We start from the raw sequence: 20,600 nt of genomic DNA, 5'->3' as shown, positions 1-20,600 counted from the left end.
AACACCAGACATGCTAGACCAGATTTCTTCCTACATTATGCCACAAATAGCTCAGCAAATTGCCATGGCAACCAATCTAAGTAACAATTTGACAGAAATCTGAAGCCTAAAAGATAACTTAAAGGAATTATTTGAGACAAACTTTTAAGTTCACATAAGTAGTTTATCCACTTGGTGTTGAGAAATCTTAGTCCTGGAATTGTTAGGATGCCAAGGATATTAACACTAGAAAACTCATGCAGAAAACTGACCCCAAATCATGGCCTAAGCTTTGTTAGTACTTAAAGATTACCATTTTCTTCTTCCTCTTCCTCTTCTTCCTCTTCTTCCTCCTCCTCTTCTTCTTCCTCTTCTACATCATCCCCATCTTCATCATCATCATCATCTTCATCATCATCTTCCTCCTCAATCTCCTCCTCGTCTTCCCGATCCACCTCCTCATCTTCATCATCCTCATCCCCTTGCTCATCATTGTCCTCAGAGAACTCCTCTTCCTCATCTTCCTCCTTATCATCCATATCTTCAGTACCATCACTCTCATAGCATTCATCTACTGAGGAACTATCTGCTTTCACTGCAAATGGTTTTCGCTTGGGAGCAGGTTCTTGGGGCTGTTTATCTTGCGTTTTCCTTTTTTTAGCCAAGGGACAACCATATACACTGATAAAAAAAAATAGAGAAAGAGGACAGAGAAGGAGATTTACGTTACCATACCAGAGCAATGGGATGCCTTGCAGATATTTGGGGTTGAGCATAAATGTCATCATGCAAATGCAAAGGGGCAGGGTACTACTGTTCTCTCGTATACAGTTCTGCTAATGAAAATGACGTCAAAGTACAGCTTGATTTGTCTAATTACCATTAGCATGTAATCAGAGTCCTCTAGGTCACCATTACTATGATTCCAAATGGCATGGAGACCCTAGTTCAGGAGGATGGCTATGAAACCCTTCCTCCAGATACTTCTCAGGCAGTTGAAAGCTCAGATTCAAATTACTAAATATTTTACTATATCACACATATTTACATATATATATATATATATATATATATATATTATGTACACCAATATAAGATGTGTATCCTCTAAAAGCACTTGGATATGCTTGTATCTGTATATTTTGAAGACACAATAATATCTTAAGATATGAAAAACCTACTAAAAGCAGACAAACTACAGATGTTGATGGCAGGTACTGTCTCATTTAAAGGCTGGTCACTGTCAGTCTTGGATAATTTCAATTCCATCTCCACCTTCCAGAGATTGACTTTGGGATTACTGGCAGTTGCCATTAAATCAAGATGAATTTGAGCCAGACTCTTCCTCCAAGCTGACCTTTTATATTCTTTCCCTGAGAAAAGATGATTCTCCAAATTATGTTGCCTATTTAGTTGTTCTTTTTTTTTTCCTTCCTGGAAAGCTTGTATGTGCTGCAAGGAATAAGGATCAGTGAGAGTGACAAAAATACTATGGGAAATAATGCATGTGTTTAAAATGCCACATGACTTCCCTTTCACTGGTCAGTACAATAGGAGATTCCTTCAGACTTGGGCTGGCTCAGTGTAGTGGTTTGAAAGAAAAATGGTCCCAATAGGGAGTAGTAGTATTAGGAGGTCTAGCTTTATTGGAGAAGGTGTGGCCTTGTTGGAGGAAGTGTGTCACTGTAGGGGTCGGCTTTGAGGTCTCCTTTGCTAAAGCTATGCTCAGTGTGACACACAGTTGCTTCCTTGCCAGAGGATCAAGATGTAGAACTCTCAGTTCCTTCTCCAGCACCATGTCTGTCTGTATGCCACCATTGCCACCTGCCATGACAATAATGGACTAAGTCTGTGAACTGGAAGCCAGCCCCACTTAAATGTTTTCCTTTAGAAGAGTTGCCGTAGTCATGGTGTCTCTTCACAACAATAGAAACCCTAACTAAGACATGCAGTTTGGAACCTAGGAATGATGACATGATCACAGATCTTGGCCATCCAGTGCCATGCTATGGATATTTAGCAGATGTTGATGCAAAGGGACAGAGCTTTTGCTCCAGGACTATGAGGTCCAGTAGTGACTTTGACATGTCAGTGGTATCCTTTCTAATCTCTCACTCTTCTATACCATATGCCCCAAACACTTGGACATCATGGCACTGAACCATTTCAGACCAAATGAATGAATTAGGGGTGGTGTGTCCTCTCATACAATATGTGGAGGACATCATATCTAAGGGTCAGGTGATCGAATGCCTGAAAGACCTCCAGAAGTTATGCTGGGAAGAACTTCGAAAGGGTAGAAGAACTTTTTCTGGCAGAGAAAAAGATACTTGGAATACATATCAAAAGAATCTGCAAACAATGTGGATGTAAGAGAAAGCACAATATAGTTCAGAAAATGGAAACACAAGCCCCAAGGAGCTGGGAGAAGTAGGACAAGAGAGGAGAATAATGGTGTGCCAGACAGGGGCAGGTCCACCCAGTGGGCTGACTGTGGGATTCTTTCTGAGCTCTTGCAGGCAGTTACGGATGCCATCAGCTTTGTGTGTTGGAAAGATCATGGGGAACTGCTAGGATGATAAACTGAAGTGAAGCTGGAGATGTTCAGTAAAGGGATGCCTGTGTGGTATCCAGGCAGTGGAATGGGCCAGGTGATAAGGAGGATGGCCAGATGGCTGACTGCAGAGATACTACACACTGTAGTCTGAGGGAGCCTCCCCTGCACTCTGAGACCCCATGGTAGTAACAGGCACCAACCTCTCAAGAAAAGAGATGAGGGTGGGTGCTGGAGTCAGGCTGCATGGCAGAGTATGCAGTGCTGGAACATGGTGAATGGAGCTCACCTGTGGGCAGGGCTTATCAGTTGAGTAATTTTTGTACAGAGGTTCAACTTTGTACCTCAGAGTCACAGCTGAAATTGAAAAATGTGTCCATCTCACACTGGTATCTTTATCACAAAATGCAAAAACTAACATGAGAAGGTGAGTTCAGTGCCTGGCCCAGATTAGGTCCTCAGTCTGTGACAGTATTTGCTGCAGAATGATATACAGTAGCCTCTGCTCTCATTGGCATGTGGTTGGATCTTGACAGCTGTGTCTCCTGATGGTCAGATGTCCCCTTATGGTTAAGCATCTTTGAAGCTACCCTCAGATATATATGTATATGTATAGATATATGTGTGTGTATATATGTGTGTGTATATATATATATATATATATATATATATATGTCTGATATATCAGAAACCAAGGTATCAAGGATGTTCCCAGTTGCCATATATGTACACCAAAGAAGGGTCTATAGCCTCAAAAGATTTGGGGTTTATTATAATACCATTTACATTGTTGCTTTCACATATTTATGGGCTTTTTAAGAGGACCATGGGAAGAAACGGTCTAAAAGGGAGATATATCTGGTTCACTATCCCTTGGAAGGAAAAAGGGGGACATCTTACCTCTATAAATGTTAGTATCATAAATAGTCCTAAATAGTCTCTTTTAAAAATAACAAATCCAGGCTCTCTCATCAGCCCTCTCTAAGCTGTCCGAAGGGAACTACCTCTGCTCCTTTTTGCTAAATAAACTAATTAAACTATCTATATCTCTTGGCTGAATTCTTTCATTTGAAAAGACAAAGAACTGAGGATAACTCCAGGCCAGTAATAGGACCCTCAATACTACACACTCTGACATAGGTTGCTTAGCCACCTAGCATATGTCCCCCTCCCTATCAGAAAGCAGCTGCAGCTGGGATGAGTGGGAAAAGTGGCACCAAAGATTGAGATGCAATCGTGAGATTACATGTACACATGACATGGAGATGCATGGTAAATGGGGAGAATCATAGCTGTTATTGCGCAAGAAGTTTACAACAAGGGACAGCCAGTTCATTCAAAAGGCAGTAATTCCATAACACCTTGCGTGATGGTTTCCTCTAACAGAACCCTTAGTTCTGATAGGTTGGCCTTCTGAACTCCAGTTGTCACTGCTGTATACTCTCATGGACCTTTACTACCAGCGGCTCTCAATACTCTTGCAGGGGTCTGAGTGCTAAGGTACTTGAGCCTCATAAACATTGAATTGGATACACCTGGCCTCTCTGGCAGGGCCTGTGTTTATCCATCTACAAGATGAGTGGCTACTAGACCTTCACAGCCCTAACTTTTGAGGTCACTTAGACTTCCTAGGATGACCATTCTTCTTGTTGGAACATACTATGTAAGTGTATGCTTCAATCTTCCAGCTTACTTATATTTTGAACTGCTTTTTGGAAAAAGTGGGTTCAGTGTGATAACAGAATTCACTGGCTTCAAACACTAACACTTCCTGCCAGTTCATTTTGTTTGTTGCTCTGGTGTTTCTCTATGTCCTTAAAACACAGTGAAAATAGTCTCACCTCAGTTATATGCAAATTCCTTGACGTCTTTCACTAATTGCCAGCTCCCGGTGTCCACTTTTATGTAACAACAAATTCCGAGTCCAGACACATTTTACCCTATATTAGAAGCTGACTCGGGAGCCTGCTCAGGTCATCAGAGACCTGGAAAAGCTCTGAGACTGTATTTGGGGTGTGGATCCTGCCAAACTCATGTCTTATGGATGCTGCATCTGCTGATAGGTGGCAGCTTGGGAGGAGGAGGAGAAGTTTCATCCTCACCTATGCACTTGGAGTACTGTGAACTACCACAGCTGTGTCCATCAACACATTCATGTCTTTTCAAATGACAACAAATTTACAGTTCTTGGATGTGCTCAGATTGAAAAAACCTAGTGGAATTTGTGGCAGAGTGCTTGAGGCATCCATCATGCCATCCAGGTTGAAGGCTACAGTTAATATCTTTGGCTTCCCTTCTCATGTTCCACTTCAGAGATTATCCAAGAGCAATTGCTATTTTGAATAAAACTCATTGACTCATTCTTTAATCATTTGAATCACATGGTGTAGCCTCACCAGGTGTGTGCCTTCTCTGAGTGGCCAGTGGAACCTGTCCGATGGTAGATAGCCAATGAACACTCATGGGACAATCCACTATGTCCTTGCTCGTGAAGGATGAGAGTGTACCATGCCCTAGAGCAGTTACAGGTTACATGATACCTTTTTTGTTCTCCAGAGTGATGTGACAGAAGGATCTGTTGATTCCTTAGTTTCTGAGTTGTAGCATCTTACACAGTAGCCTCATAGCATATGCAAGTTTTGAGTTAAAGATAACTGGAAGTCCAATTTCTGTGCTTTACCAGCCGTATTTCAAGTATCCAGAACTACATGGTTATCATATGGTCAGTGAGGAGAAGCAATCTCATATCATTTGAGAGTCTAGCATGCTCTCTGCATTGCTTAGTGCATACTAGGCAAGTGAAGAAATAATGGATGACATGGAGATGAAGGTGAAGATGGACCATGGTAGAGAGACCTAGAATTTGGAAGGCAGCATAAGGTTCTTGAAGGCAAACTTAGAAAGACCCACTGGTCCTGGAAAGCATGTGAAGAGTGTCCAGCAGGCCAAACACCCACACCTGAGGGGTGGAACAGTGTTGTTACTTGGTCTCAGGTATGTACTGAAGGTTCCTTCCTGGTCTCCAAGCACTCCACACCTGAGAACTACGTGTGTCCTTGGAGATCAAATTCATCTGTAGTGTGCCAATTTGCTCTTCCTCTCCTCTAGTCCCATCAGTTCACATAAAATACAATGTGAACACTGCAATTCGATTGCATTTATATTTTTATACACAGTTGAAACATCAAGGAATTTGCAAAGATGTTTACTGCTAACATCACTGTAGTTCAATAGTATTTCATTAACTGAAACAATTTTAAAATTTTTCCATAGTGTCTCCATAAAGTGGTTCTTAATGCAGGGGCCAGGCACAATCGTGGTTGCAGCCTCACCTCAGAGTTAGGCTCTAGACTCGATTCAAACAAACTGCCCTCAAAGTCTGTGTAACATCTCTGTCCAGAGATAGAGAGAAAATGGAAAGTAGAGAGGAAAGCGAAATAACACTTAAACAGAAACAGTGTCTGGGCTCTGTGTCTTAATATCTCTGTAGCCACATGAAGACACCTTACCACTCTCCCCTCCACCTCAGCTTCTGGGACCCCCAGAGTATCTTAATTTTGAAACACTTATAAATCTTTGTTTGACTGGTTCTCTGTGTTCTGTAGTGGGCTCTTCTGGAGGACAGGTTGCTTGCTATGGTTTACCCTCCATGGATTTGAGTATGTAAAACACAGAATTCTTCAAGGCTGGATTCTGGGTTATGTTTAGTTGGTTTTTGTTTGTTTGTTTTAAACGTGTGCTTTCTTTATACAGGTACTAAACATGAGCAGAATCTATGTAACTGAAAAATGAGCTTGGCAGCCTTTCCTTTGCCCATGGTCTCTGCTACAGTCACCAATAGGAGAGGATGGAATGCAGGTATCTCATGGCCTCTCTGGGAGCTGTGTTTAGTAAGTGTCCAGTGGCTGCTAAGTTAGCTCAGAGCTCTCCAGTCATTCTTTATGATCACAGGTAGCCTTTTCCCATGTGGCTTATAGTGTTTTCATTGTGTTAAGCTTAGTAGTTACTTTGTAATAAGTAACACAATCCCGAAGTACTGAGTTCTAGCTGCAGCTGTCTATAATGTCACTGGCAGAACATTTACTTCACTCATAGGTGGTGTTTTCTGCACCTCAGTCCAGAATGTCACTGCTGGAGCACTTACTGCATATGTGAATAGTGTTTTCTTTGTTTTTCATGGTCCTGTATATAGAACTCAGGGCCTCACACATATTAGTATTCTACTGAGCTACATTCCTAGTTCACCTTTTTGTTGTTGTTTTGAGACACAGGTCTCAATAATAGGCTCCAGCTGGCCTTGAACTCATTCTCTACCTCTTTGTTTCTGTCTCTCAAGTAGCTGAGGTTATAGACCTTTATCATTCTTAGACCCTCACAATGACCCTGTGAGGCAGGACTCTTGATTCTCTCTTGAAGGGACAGAGGTTTGCTTAGGGCCACACCTCTGGGCATCACTGGGCAGAGTTTATAACTCCCCTCCATCCATATCAGGATTTCTGATTTTTAAAATCTACTAATCCTGCCATGATTTCTTACTGGGTTATTATAAGGGCCATTAACAATGGTGCTTTCTCTATAAAGCCTTTTATATAATAAGTAGGCGTTCAGGAAGCATCTGCTGCATGAAGATTGAGCGAGTTTGTCTGCTTATTTATTCAGGAAGTGTTTTCCTGAGCAGTGCACATGATCCTAATGTCATGAGACAGCAGAGATGGTCTCTGGGGAAGGGAAGTAGAGTACTTCACAGGAAGACACTATGGGGAAGAGGGAATAGACAGAAATACAGAGAGACAGAGGTAGACAAACAAAGAGAGGCCAAGACAGATAGATACAGATAGAGAGACAAAGAGAAGCAGAGGCAGACAGACCCAGAGAGACAGAGACAGACACAGGGAGGGCCAAATGCAACAAAGACAAATGAAGAGAGATTGAAAAGTAGAGAGAGGTAGACACAGACAAAAATAGAGAGACAGAGAGAGAGGCAGAGATAGACACAGAGAAAGGCTAAGACAGACAGACACAGAAAGACAGAGGCAGAGGGACTATGAACTGCAACATGAGTAATGAGATAGACATGTAGGGGTGCTACTAGCCATCTGGCCCTCCTTGGTCAGGATAAGGTGATGGGATCAGAAGAGGCCCCAAGAGAGTAAAAAGTGACAAACATGGCCATGTTCACACATGACTTCTCACATGTAGTATGGGAGTGAACTGGCAGAGAACAAAATAGGATCGGGGGGGGGGGGCGTGTAAAAGACATGTGAGGAGTGGTATCAATCATAACTCACCTAGCTTGGGCATGGAATAAACAAGACACATGTTCAAATGATCAGGAGAAGGGGCAAAGGACAACCTCTGGCCTTCTAGCCTGGTAGAAGGTGCCAAAAATTGATGGAGAGGACCCAGGAGGAAACTAATATCTACTAGCTTATTTGTGGTTAGGAAGAATGGAAAAGCCAACTAAGGCTTGTACACTAAACTTGTGTTCCCTTGTAGATGTCATTTGGTAGGTGGCCTCAGCAAGGTGGGACTGGAAATGAGGTTTGAAGTAGACATCAGTGGATGGGATTCTGTCTAAGACCCTCACTCCACTGTTTCCAGGAAAACACCACTGTAAAACTATGTGTCGCCACCCACTGCTGCCCATCCCAACAGCATTTCTAGCCAGACGAACTGCCTACCATCCTCCTGCTAGAACACAGAGCACTGTGGATGTTACTATGGGGGAGAAACTAGAAGAAGGTTTCAACAGAGACAGAGGTAGCAAGGACTGACTGCCAGGGCTTCTGAGATGCCCTAGTTGCTGAGAGGAGGACTTGGACATGCAAGCACACAGACTCCTAATGACACAACACACACAGCTCCCAAGCATCCATGGAGAAGACAGCAAGCACCAGGAGTAAGAGGGCTGCCCTGTCACCTAGGAGCCCTGTCCCACTTTCATCCCTGAGGGAAGGCTGCCACAGCATGACTGAGACCCAAATAGCATCAAAAGTCCTGGGACTGAGGGAGGAATCAGGATTTAGGTTCACTGGAGACTGCTAAAGGGCTCAACATGTTAACTCAGTCAGGAAACGCCGAGCATTGGCTTCTGAAGGAGTCACCAGTGCTGAAGGTTCTAAGTTGTTCTCGAAACTCTCTGTAGAGTACAGGAAAGCATTTAAAAATACTTCAAAAGAATTTGAACCACTGTACTATTTAATTAAAGAGCTAGAATTTCAAACTTCTTCATAAGATACTTAACCACACACTAGGAAAACTAAGTCAGTTGTAACTATGTCCTAGTGTATTTTCTTAGTTTGTTAACTGTCTTCTGTAGAGGGTGGTTAACAGATATCTAGTTTATTTAGAAACTTCATATCTACTTTCAATTTAAACTCACTGTAAATCATAAATATTCTAGACATTGAAAAATATTTAATAAAAATTGTACATAAATGTATATTTGATCCTTATCTACAGATTTTAAATATGAACTTCTCGGAGTCACATACTTCCTTTTTAGCTTTAAAAATGCACTTACACAACATAGTCCAGTATTAAACACATACTTCCATAAACAGTAATTCAAAGAGATAAAGTATAAGACGACCATTAACCTCTGACTTACTTCCCCAACCACACCAATAGCTTTCAATTCATGAAAACCAGCAGAGGCAGCTCTGGTGGTCACTGCAGAAACCTCACTCAGAACTTGAGCCATTTTCCAAACCAGCTCTGGCAGAGATTTGGTTCCTTGGGATTCTTACGTACATAACTGCTCCAGTTGCTGAAATCCTACATGAAATCGAGTATACTTTCTCGAGTCACAACTTTTATCGGGCCTGTCAGATTTCTTCAATAGCTTTTCTCCAGGCTATCTTATTTACACTCCAATGGTTGCCTTTTACAATGGTTTTTTTTATTAGCACATCATTTAAAAAGTCAGCTTGAAAAACCAGTAATCCTCCATGTCTTCTTTGCTTCTTTGACAATCTCGGAATAAGTGCTCATATCATGCTCCCTGGTTTTCAGTTTAAGCATTGCCTACTGGGATCCTTTGGGAGATAAGAGCTCCACAGGTACCTTCTCAGATGGACAGGTGCATGTCCAGTTTACAGATATTCCCAAAGACCACCATGAAACAGGGTCTGCCCAGGCAGCAGTGCCGACTATTGTACCATTGCATTTTCTCTCCTCCCGATTACCACTGTATTTGTGGATTTTTCTGTTTTTCTATATATGTCTTAATTGATTCTTCAACTCTCCTTCAGGTATCAAACTCCTGTGCACAAGTTTCTGTCCTAATGACACATACAAGGTCAGCCTTCTTGCGGCCTTCTCTGCCTGTGCCTATTCATCCTAGGCTCTGTGTGTTCACCCTTCTGGGGACACTTCTGCTCCTCACTAGGCTGGTTCTTCTTTCTGACCTTCAGATGTCTTCAGTGGAGCCCATCTTCCAAGACCTCGAACTTTCTGAGGCAGGGTGCATGGAGGCATGTGCTATGAACCCTTGCCTATCTAAAATGTCTTTACTCTACCTTTGCACAAAATTGTTGGTGTGCTTCTAATTGCAAAGAAATTTCCCTCAAAGCTTCCTTTCTTGCCTGTATTCTGGTGTCTTGTGATGCTGCACAGCTGTCAGTGAAGTTAGGATTTGACACTCTTTCAGATCTCTTCCTCAGCCCTGGGTGAGGACTGAGATTCATCAGATTTTCTTGGTGGCAGATATGTGTACCAATGTCACTTGGGTCTGCAGAGTAAGTTCTAGGAGGCTGTGGTGACCTTCTGCACTGCCCACTGTTCCTTTCAGATTCCAGAACATAGGCTCAAGGAAGGCACTGTGGTCTGTCTGTCTTGCCTGCTTTCAGTTTTCCATACAATGAATGACTTGTTGAAAACTACTGGATTCACTGGAAGATAGTTCTCAGGACGACCACTCATGCGCATGCACCAGTTCACTGGCCACATGGAACTGAGGCTTCTCACACAAACATAGAGCCATCCCCTGCTTTCTACCCATTTCCACCCATCTCAAGAACCTGCCACCATGCACACCCAGTCTTCAGAGGCTTCCTCTAATAGGTGCCTCATGGCTGCCTCCCATGCCTTCTATGTCAGCAGAAGATCCAGCTCATAGCAGGGGCAAAGACTCAGCTGGATTAGACAGGACTTTGGATCACTGTTGTTCTCCCCTGGATGTTTCTGCCTTTAGAAGCCAATTCCCAGCTACTAGTCAAGTGAGGCCTGTGCAGCAGAGGAATCAATCCATGTACTTATCCCCACCTTGAACAAAGACAAGGGCTACTGAATTAAGAAATTTTAACTTGTCTGCATCTTCCCATTTCACTTTAGCTTCTGTTGTTGTCCAGTCTGGTCCCACCCTTATAGCCATCCTTTCTTCGTTTTTCCCATTCTAGAGTTCTGTGCTCATCCATGATTCCTGCTGCTGGGAGTTTCCTCTCCTACTCATCGTTAAGGCCCATCACAAGTTCCTGATTCTATATTAAGTCAGTCCCAATCAGGCTAGAATTCAAGATCGTTTATCCTATATTCTGCACAGGAGATATTTCCTATCTATTGTAAACTACCTTGACTACTTCACATGTGCTGGTGCTGACTTATTGTATTAATGTAGTAGTTTTATTTGGTGTTAGGGATGCTGCCAGATATTAATTATCCTGGGTTCCCATCGTGCATTACAAGAAGGCTTCAAAACCTCTGTTTCTGTTGGTTGACTGCAGAAGCAATTGGCAGTGGCCTACCAGCCTTTATTGCTTGGTTCTACCAGCTCCCACCTTCCAGTAAAATGCATACAGCTTCTTTTCTGTCCATAAAAGGTATTGATTGCCCTTGACATTTGTGAGATCAGAATGCTGAGGATGTTAAAACTATTCCAACAGCCAAGCTACTCATCAGCAGTAAGATTGGCAGATTAATCTGGTCCATTCATGCCCTTAGATTACTAGGGTGTGCTTTAAGTGAGATTCTATTTTAACCAAAGAGCTTGGGTGGCTAAGAGGTCTTCGAAAAGTGTTCATTTTAATATGGCGAGTGGCCTATCACACCACTAACATGTACAGGGGAGGAACCGTAAAAACCATCTGATCCACCTTTGACCTAGAAAATGCAGTGGCACACCCAATGTCAAACATTAAACCAGACTTTCTGTGTCAAAAACACCTCTTCAACCCAGCCAAAATGAAAACTGACATACATATCCAGAGAAAAAAAATGTTTCCTAGGGACCTAGCCATACTTTACATTTCTAGTTCTCACTGATAGGCACTCTGGTTACATCAGCTCAAAGGAACATGTCCAGATAGGTAATTGCTGGGAACAAACACCACTCACTCAGCTGGACCATCATGTGGTATCATGGTACCATTTCCGTCTTATCTTACTGAATGAATATGCTCAAGTTGGCACTGATATGCTTGATCAAAAAGGTTGAGCATGTATGTGACAGTAGAGCTCTGGGTTTATCTTCAGCTCAGTGGAAAGATGTACCTTTGGGTTCATGGTGGACAACGTGGCAGCATCCTTGGCAAAGTACTATTCCACTCTGAATGTCATTGTACTCAATGCCTAGTCCCCATGGCCCAGAAGCTTTTAGGTTTCACCAGTGCTACCACCATGACTTCTAGCAGATGGAGCTACAAGTCTGACTATGATAGTTGTGTCTCTAGCAAACTTAGGAGAAAAATCAATGAGCTAAAATCTATCCTTGATGGGAGGTCAGGGCTTATGAGATGGATGTGTGAAAAGGCAGTGTGTGTGAGGGCAGTGTGTATGTGTGAAGGCACAGAGATGTAAGGGCAGGCAGAGTGTGTGTGTGTGTGTGTGTGTGTGTGTGTGTGTGTGTGTACCTCTGCTAAGACTAAATGCTTTCAACTGGGTCAGCTGCTGCTTTCATTCACCTTCTCCTCTTGGAACTCAGGGACAGGTGGACAAATGGCCTCTGTGAAACACCTGGTTCCTTCTGTCAGTCATCATCAGTCCTTGTCCTAATCCCCCCTTTTATCCACCTGTACCCCACCTTGCTATTCTTCTCCTTCTCCTCCCACCTCCATTATTTCCCTCCTGTTTCTTCTCCTGCCTCCCTTGTTGTGCCCCCTTCTTTTGATTTCCTGGCAGGTAAAGATCCAAACACCCTCTGTGCTTTGAATTCTCTTGCAAACTGGCCCCTGTGAGTTCCCATTCCCAGCCCTTCATCTTAAGGACTGGACATCAGCAGTGTCTCCTTCTGACCTTGAGGCCCTATGTACTACACTCTTCTAGCAGCCACATGTGCAGTGCTACCCTCTGCCCTGGAGTGCCCTCTGTGTTCTCTCTGCCTTCTTTCTCAGCCCTGGGCTCATTCCAAGCACTGCCATCACCCTGTCCACAGGCTGAATCTTCCATGCATTGCAGCTCTCCTGGGATGATGATTCTGCAGGGTGGGACCTCAGACAGAAAAGGGCTAGTGCTTGTACTGTGTGGTCCCTGCCCTAAGCCATTCAAGTTCTACTCCTCACCCTCTTGGAGAGCAGGGTGTGGTGGTTTAAATAAGAATGCCCCCCATAGGTTCATAGATTTAAATGGTTGGTCACCAGGGAGTGGCACTATTTGAAAAGATTAGGAGGTATGACCTTCTTGGAAAAAGTCACTTGTGGTATAAAGAGTTTTCAAAAGCCCATGCCAAGCCCAGAGTCTCTCTCTCAACCAGTCAATCAAGATGTAGCTCTCAGCTACTTCTCCAGCACCATTTCTGCCTGTGTGCCACCCCATGCTTCCCACCATGCTGATAATGGACTAAACCTCTGAAACTGTTAAGTATGCCCTCAGTTGAATGACTTCTATAAGAGTTGCCTTGGTCATAATGTCTCCTCACAGCAATAGAACAGTGACTAAGACATAGTGACATGGTTGCTCACCACTATGATTCAGTAAGTAGCTTGGAAACTTGGGTGTTTTAACAAGTAATGTTTACTGAGTTTGAATGAAGGAGCATGGGAGGTCTCCCCAGGCCTTCTGCTTCATCATGGCTCCCCCTCTCTATATGAAATCCTGCATGGCCCCTTCCTGACTCAGTTTCTTTCCCAACATTATGTTGAACATCCTCTGTGGTAGTTTGAATGTATTTGGACCCCATAAGCTCATAAGGAGTGGCACTATTAGAAGGTGTGACTTTGTTGGAGTAGATATGACCTTGTTGGTCATTACTATGGGGGCGGGCTTTGAGGTTTCCTATGCTCAAGATACTCCTAGTGTCACAGTTGACTTTCTGTTGCCTTCTGATAAAAATGTAGCCTGCACCATGTCTGCCTTCACATTGCCATACTCCCTTCCATGATGATAATGGACTGAACCTCTGAAACTCTAAGTGAGCCATCCCAATTAAATATTTTTCTTTATAAGAGTTACCGTGGTCATGGTGTCTCTTCACAGCAATAGAAACCCTAACTAAGACAGAAGTTGGTACCAGGAACTGGGGTATTGCTGTGATAGGCTGGACCATGTTTTTGTTTGAAAGAATTTTGACTTTGTTACTTTGGATTAGAAAAGCAGTGGAAAGCTTTAAGCACTGCTTAATGAGCCATACTAACAGGAGCATGGAAGACAGCGGTGCTAAGTTCTTTGAACTGTCACGGGCTCACTCAAGAGGTTTCAGAGGAGAAAAATTTTAGTATGTTGCCTAGAGATCTCTCTTGTGATATTTTGGTGAAGAATGTGGCTGCCTTTTGCCCTTGTCCAAAAAGTCTGCCTGAGGCTAAAAGTAAAGAATTTTGGATTAATTCAGTTGGCAGAGGAAATTTCAAAACAGTCCAGTATAGATTCTGTTGTGTAGTTATTAGTGTTAACTCTGATGAAGATTTATAATGAAAAGGAATAAGCTGAACAAATTAAAATACAAAATGTACAGATTGAGAAAAGGGGCACTAGGAAGTGGAATAGAGCTAAATCCTGTGTTCAAGGAGATAAAAGGATTTAAAAATGAAATAAAGGGAGTGGTGACCTCAGGGCAAGATCCCATCCAGCTAAGTTTCCAACTTGTAAAAAGGAAGCTTAGAGCCAGATGTGGTGGTGCATGCCTTTAATCTAAACACTGGGAAGGAAGAGGCTGGCAGAGCTCTGAGTTTGAGGCCAACATGGCCTATAGAGCAAGTTCAAGGACAGCCAAGCTTAGGTAGTGAAGGTTACAATCAAAAACAGAAAGTTGATGAAGATGTAATTGAATGAGGGGGCCATGTCCCAGCTCCAGCAAGCAGCAGAACTTGGCAGCTTTGGCCACATGATTCTGGCTTTAGAGTTAAGGATAGAAGAAATTGGTTGTGGAATTTACCTCTGTGCCTAAGGAAAGCCTCTGAGGAGTGTCCCTGAATGAAGGCCTAGAAAGGCCATTGTGTGAAGCTGTGAAGGTGAAGCCTGGATTGCCTTGGAAACCCCAAGATGTTAGAGATGCCAGAGCCATGGGATACCTGCCAAGGAAAGCTGCTAACAGGGAGTGGAACCAGCCAAAGAGAAAGAAATGTGTTGCAGTCAACAAAGCTGAATGGAACTGGAGAACTGAAGAGCGTTTTGACATCAGACATAGAGATGCAGAGTTTGGAGTTTGCCCAGATGGTTTTCAGTCTTGTTTTGGTCCAGTATTTCCTTGCTATATTCCTTTTCCCTTTGGAACAATAATGTATATCCTGTGGCATTATATGTTGGGAGTATGTGACCTGTTTTATGATCTTGATTTTATAGGGGATTACAGTTAAGAGATTGCATGAATCTCAGAAGAGACTTTAAACTTTGGACTTTTAAATATTGTTAAGACTGTGATAGATTATGGGGGCTTTTGAAGTTGGATTAAATGTATTTTACATTATGATATTGTTAAAAGCTTATGGGAGCCAGGGAGTAGAATGTGATAGTTTAAATGTAATTGGTCCCTATAAGTTCATAACGAGTGGCACTATTAGGAGGTGTGACTTTGTTGGAGTAGATATGACCTTGTTGGAGAAAGTGCATTACTGTGGGGGCAGGCTTTGAGGTCTCCTATGCTCAAGCTACTCCCAGTGTCACAGTTGACTTCCTGTTGCCTTCTGATAAAGATGTAGCCTGCACCATGTCTGCCTGCATGCTGCCATACTCCCTTCCATGATGATAATGGACTGAACCTCTGAAACTTTAAGTGAGCCATCCCAATTAAATGTTTTCCTTTATAAGAGTTGCCGTGGTCATGGTGTCTCTTCACAGCATTAGAAACTCTAAGACATCCTCCTTCCTCATGCTCAGCTATCCAGGACATGTATACCTACTGCTTCCCTCTTCCTCACAAACTCCCTTGGAGCTCAGATCATCTCATCTTCTGAGAGCTTTGGCAAAACCTTCTCCTCAGGGAGAAGTTGAGTCCTTGCTTTGGGTAGTTCTTTGTGTACATGGCACTGCCCATGATTACCAGGATTGAGATGGGAAAAATATATCACCTTAGTATGGCTCATATATTCAGTTAGAGATAGACCTAATTCAAATAGTTCAATGGTGAAACTTGCTCTTAGATCTATCTATCACTTCTTTCTCTATCTCCTTTTAATTCTCAAGGCTGCAAAATTTCTCAGAAACATACAGTGAATGGCCAATATCAGTAGGTGAATACACACAGGGTTACCTGTCTTCTTTGAAATTGGCACAGTCTCCCTGGGAAGAAATTTTACAAGTGGGTAGTGAGTTTGCAGCAAGTGTCTCATCAGATTCTAAGACAACAGAGTATTGTATTGTGTTGTGTTGTAATGCAGAAAAGGAAGCCTCTCTCTGAGGAAAGTTGTGATGATCCTCTGGGTAGATGGAGAATTATAGGACACTTGAATGATGTAGACTGTACATAGCTAGGAGGAATTGGATGTTAAACTGTGTATGAATACACTCTGGGAAGATGGCTAATATGTCTTGTCCAAGTCCTGCAGCTGACAGAACCAACACTGGGGTGATATGAGTCTTCCCACTTGTAAAGTTTCAGAAAATCAGACTACTACTGTCAGGATGCTTCCTTACATTGAAATCCATGAGATTGACAGAGTGCATTTGTAAGGGGCATGAAGTAGAACAGATCTGGGAGCCTTCATAAAGTCAAGCTTCTGTCTCTGCCTTATATTCAGAACCAATGACAGAACTCAGAAATAATCACATACCACCATGGACACATGTGCTTCTATCTCTGACTATGGTATATCTGATGTGTCATATGATCTTTGAGGGCAGGAGGCTACCTCCTTTACCTTTAATCATATTTCCTGGTTTAGGGACACCTATGCAATCAATCTTCTGTAAGTAGTGTGTCAAGATACCATGGATCTCTCTAGACTCACAGTTTCTTCTACATGTTCATAAAAGTTGGCAATCACTTCAAACCTGCCTTATGTGATTCTTGACCAAATGCTGTAATTTCTGAGATAAAGAAACTAGAAAAGCTTCCAAACTCATCAGAGACATTGCTTAGGAGTACAGCTCCGCCATCTGGTCCCATCTTCTCTATCCCCACCCTTCTACAAAGCTCTGCACCACCTGATGTAGAGTCTGTCACTTGTATTGCCCCTGGAGGAGCTGCTGTGTTGGTTGGTGGCTGTGGTGAGTTGGCTGCATGGTGTGGTCTGGCTGAGTGCTGAGTGCCATGAGAGTGGGACCAAGCTCTAAGACATGCCGGATGACACAGGCAGGAGGAACTGCCTCTGGATACAGAATCCCCAGTAGCTATTTCAAACCCAAATTCAATAATCAGAACTTGAGTAATCACAAAAATCGTTCTTAATTGTTTCAAAGTACCATAAATTTTGAGGATGATTTTGTTTGCTTCATTTGGCCCCTTCTCTCAAAAAAATTTAAGAGTAACATATTCTAATTAAAAATCCTTAACTCCCTGCATTTATTTTTACTATGTTTTTAGGTGATATAAAAACATTGTTGCCCTTGTTGCCCTCGTGAATGACATGAAATGCTAATGCCTTTCAGAACATCAGGCATAAAGATTGGCCCTTAGTGTCATTTGTATCTATACTCCCTGGACATTTAGTGACAGTCCTCTGCTCTGTAGAAAGTCTTTCTCTCTCAAGCATCCCTGAGGTGTCAGGGACAGGGTGAAGTCCTAGAAGAGCTCTGGTGGGCAAGGGAACCTGACTGCCCTGGGTCCACTGCCTCCTAAACCACAGTCACTCAGCACTGCCCCCTGTGCTGGGAAAGCCAGCAGATACAGCTTCACTAGACAGGAACAGCAGAGGGGCTCATCTTGCAGAAAATTAATCAGAACACCCTGTACATGGACCAGGTGTTTATGCACAGCTCTAGTAGGAGCAGGCAAGTTCTGGACTGACCTACCAAAGACAGGCTTCCAGGATTTGGAAAGACTCTGAGTTTATCCCAAAGACTGGCATGACAGGAGAAAGTCTCTAGGTAGAAGGGGCTGCTGAGCCTGCAGAGAGTGTTGGGGAGTGGGGGTAGGGAGTACAGGATAGAGGGCTGTCTGCTCCCCTTATGTGAACCTTCAGAGAGTGCCAAGAGATAGAGTGTGGGCATAGCCCCTGCCCTTTGGCATCTTTTCCCATTACACGTGAGTCTGCGAAGAGCTGGGCGGCTTCATTTTACCATCTAGAGACAGAAACTTTACCTTCATTCTGAAGTTAAACCTAAAGGAGCCTGACTGAATGAGAGGCCAACAGATATCAAAAGCTCCGTTCACCACCTCTACATGACACACAAGTGGCCCTATGAAAACCTTCAGGCCCGTCCACATATTTGGCCATGTTCCATCCAATGGCCAGAGCCTAATTCTCATTTGTACTGGGTCTGGTTTAGAGATAAAGGGAATTTTCTAGGTGGCTGACCCAAGAACTGAGGGCCTCATATAGCTATGCTCCAGTCTGACCACAACTGGTTCAAGATGCCCAGAGGGCATGCTGATGACCCATTTTATAGCTATGGTTTAAGGTGGCTATGAAGGGTGATCCCTCAGTTCCTCTTCTCAATCCTGGGTCTAGAGCTCAAGGCTGAACAGGTGATTGCTGAGTTCTGGGACCTATGCTTGCCTATTTCCCAGTAGCCAATTCTTTGACTTGACTATAGAGAGATAGTCACACCTTGGCCTAAGCTGAGAATAAGTACTCTGGGAAGCTAGCTCATTCTCAAAAGGGGAAAAACATTGCTTAATATGCTAATCATTTTGTCTTGCAGAATGCTCTTGCAAAGACATTGTAACTTAAGTGATCAATTTTTTAAAAGGGTGGTTGTTTTCTGGATAAGCAAGAAGCGTGTTAGACATGATTACACAGCATCCTCTTTCCAGAGAACAATAAGGGCTTCCTGATCTTCCACTCTAGGAATATGGTATTGCCAGACCCCATCCTACAAGTAAGAAACCCTGACACAGGGTCCTCATTTCCTTTACCCAGCCATATAAGGCTATTCTATCACCCAGGGGAAACTGAAACCTGAAGGTATTAGCAAAAGTACTACTCGAAACACTTAGGCATTGTCAATAGTAAAAGAATCACATGAATTACAGCACAGTCTCAGGATGGAATTCAGCATCATTACACTATCTAATAATAGGGCAAAAGGCTTATATTAAGTAAAAAATAATTAAAAATAATCACAAAGTTACATCTGAAACATGAAGCCAACCTATAAAAGAAGAGTCATGATACTTTAAAATATACAAACAAGAAGCTGAAGGTGTGTTCTCACCCCTTAGCTGGTCAGGTGATAGGAACTGAGTGGCAGGACTCTAACACCGGACAATAACAGAATTGCCCCATTCCTCTGGGGCTTCCATAATTCACACTTGCCCTTATTTAAGAAGGTGCCCGACCTTTATTTGAAATTCAAGTTTGAGCCAGTCTCAGTGTTTCTCTGGTTTCTCCTGCCAGCTGCATCCCTCGGGAGCTGACGAAGGGCACCTACACAGTCCACTCTTCTTCAGCTGCCCTTTCTCTCCCCAGTGTCTTGGAAGGTGCCCTGTAGCTGGGGGTTCCGCTGTCCTGGGAGCCCATGTGTACACCTAGGTCTAAGATGAAGGATGCCCCAGAGATAGCTGATGGAGAGACTCACTTCCAGGGTAGCAAGGTAGTAGAGGACTCTGGGCTGGATTCCTCCACCCCACCTTTTCAAACTTGTTTGAAACAAGTTGGGTCAATGCAAGAAGTTTGTCATTTTCCCACTAGCCTCAGGGAAGACTGGGTTCCTTTCTTACTCACTATAGGTACTGTGACTTTTTTCTCTAACCTGCTGGTCACCTTTGGAGTAAGTGGGTGGGTGGGTGGTTGAGGGGGGCTGGAGGAAAGAAAGACTATCTCCAGACTGGGTAGAAAGAAACATGGGGAAGAAAGACTGGCTAAAAGGATTAAGTCCCAGTGATAGGAGGGGACTGGGCCTGCTGTGATGTGCGTCTCAGGAGGCTACTGCTTCTGTCCCTGGGACTGTTATTTCCAGGGGATTCTGAGGACCTAGGGATCCTGAAGTGGGAAGAAACTGTCTACATGTTAGTGGGCTGGCTGTGTCCTGGGATATGCCTGATTAGGAAACTACCACTGCTTTATTGGCCTGCTAACTCCTCATAGTCTTTCTGTGTATCACCATCCCCATCCTGACCACACTATGCCAATATGGAGAGGACAGGGGAGCAATGAGGCCCTTGTGTCCACTCCTGGGCTCAGTGTCCCTCACCACCATACTAGTTATGGCTCTAGAATTAATTATGGTGGCCACAGAGGCTCAGGGTAGGGTGTGTCCTGGTCATACTTAGGCCAGGACAGGCCAGCTCCTGGGCATAGGAAGGCCGGCCCACACTGCTGCATGGCCGCATTGTGCCTCGTTTCCCAATCTTGTCCTTAGTGAGATTGGTAGGCACAGGACCCCTCTGATTTTCTGAGGGAGAATGTGACACTCAGGCTCCCCTGCTCTTCTGATACCTGTCTCATGCCAGCTGGGAGCCAAGGTCTCATTCAGAGTACAGCAAGTCACCTGATTGGCTGGAATGATAAGAAGTAGGCAAGAGTGCAGCAAGATGAATTATTAATGGAAAGAATTGCATCCAGGAGGTTTGTGTGTCCCTGCTATATCCTCCCTGGAG

The 20,600-nt window shown here is 43.5% G+C and overlaps 1 protein-coding gene across 7 annotated transcripts in view; it reads right to left on the bottom strand.

Annotated features, from left to right (window-relative positions):
• The window catches only part of Myt1l (myelin transcription factor 1 like), a 143,365-nt gene that overhangs the window by 112,950 nt on the left and 9,815 nt on the right, over positions 1–20,600 (bottom strand). For all 7 annotated transcript variants that reach the window (XM_059248238.1, XM_059248235.1, XM_059248241.1 and 4 more), the window contains exon 4: positions 293–660. In XM_059248238.1, coding sequence (XP_059104221.1) covers positions 293–660 — 368 coding nt within the window. The remainder of the gene's footprint in view (positions 1–292; positions 661–20,600) is intronic.

The sequence above is a fragment of the Peromyscus eremicus genome, chromosome 22, assembly GCF_949786415.1.
Source record: "Peromyscus eremicus chromosome 22, PerEre_H2_v1, whole genome shotgun sequence".
NCBI classification, from domain to species: Eukaryota; Metazoa; Chordata; class Mammalia; order Rodentia; family Cricetidae; genus Peromyscus; species Peromyscus eremicus.
This window is presented reverse-complemented; position numbering and strand designations above follow the sequence as displayed.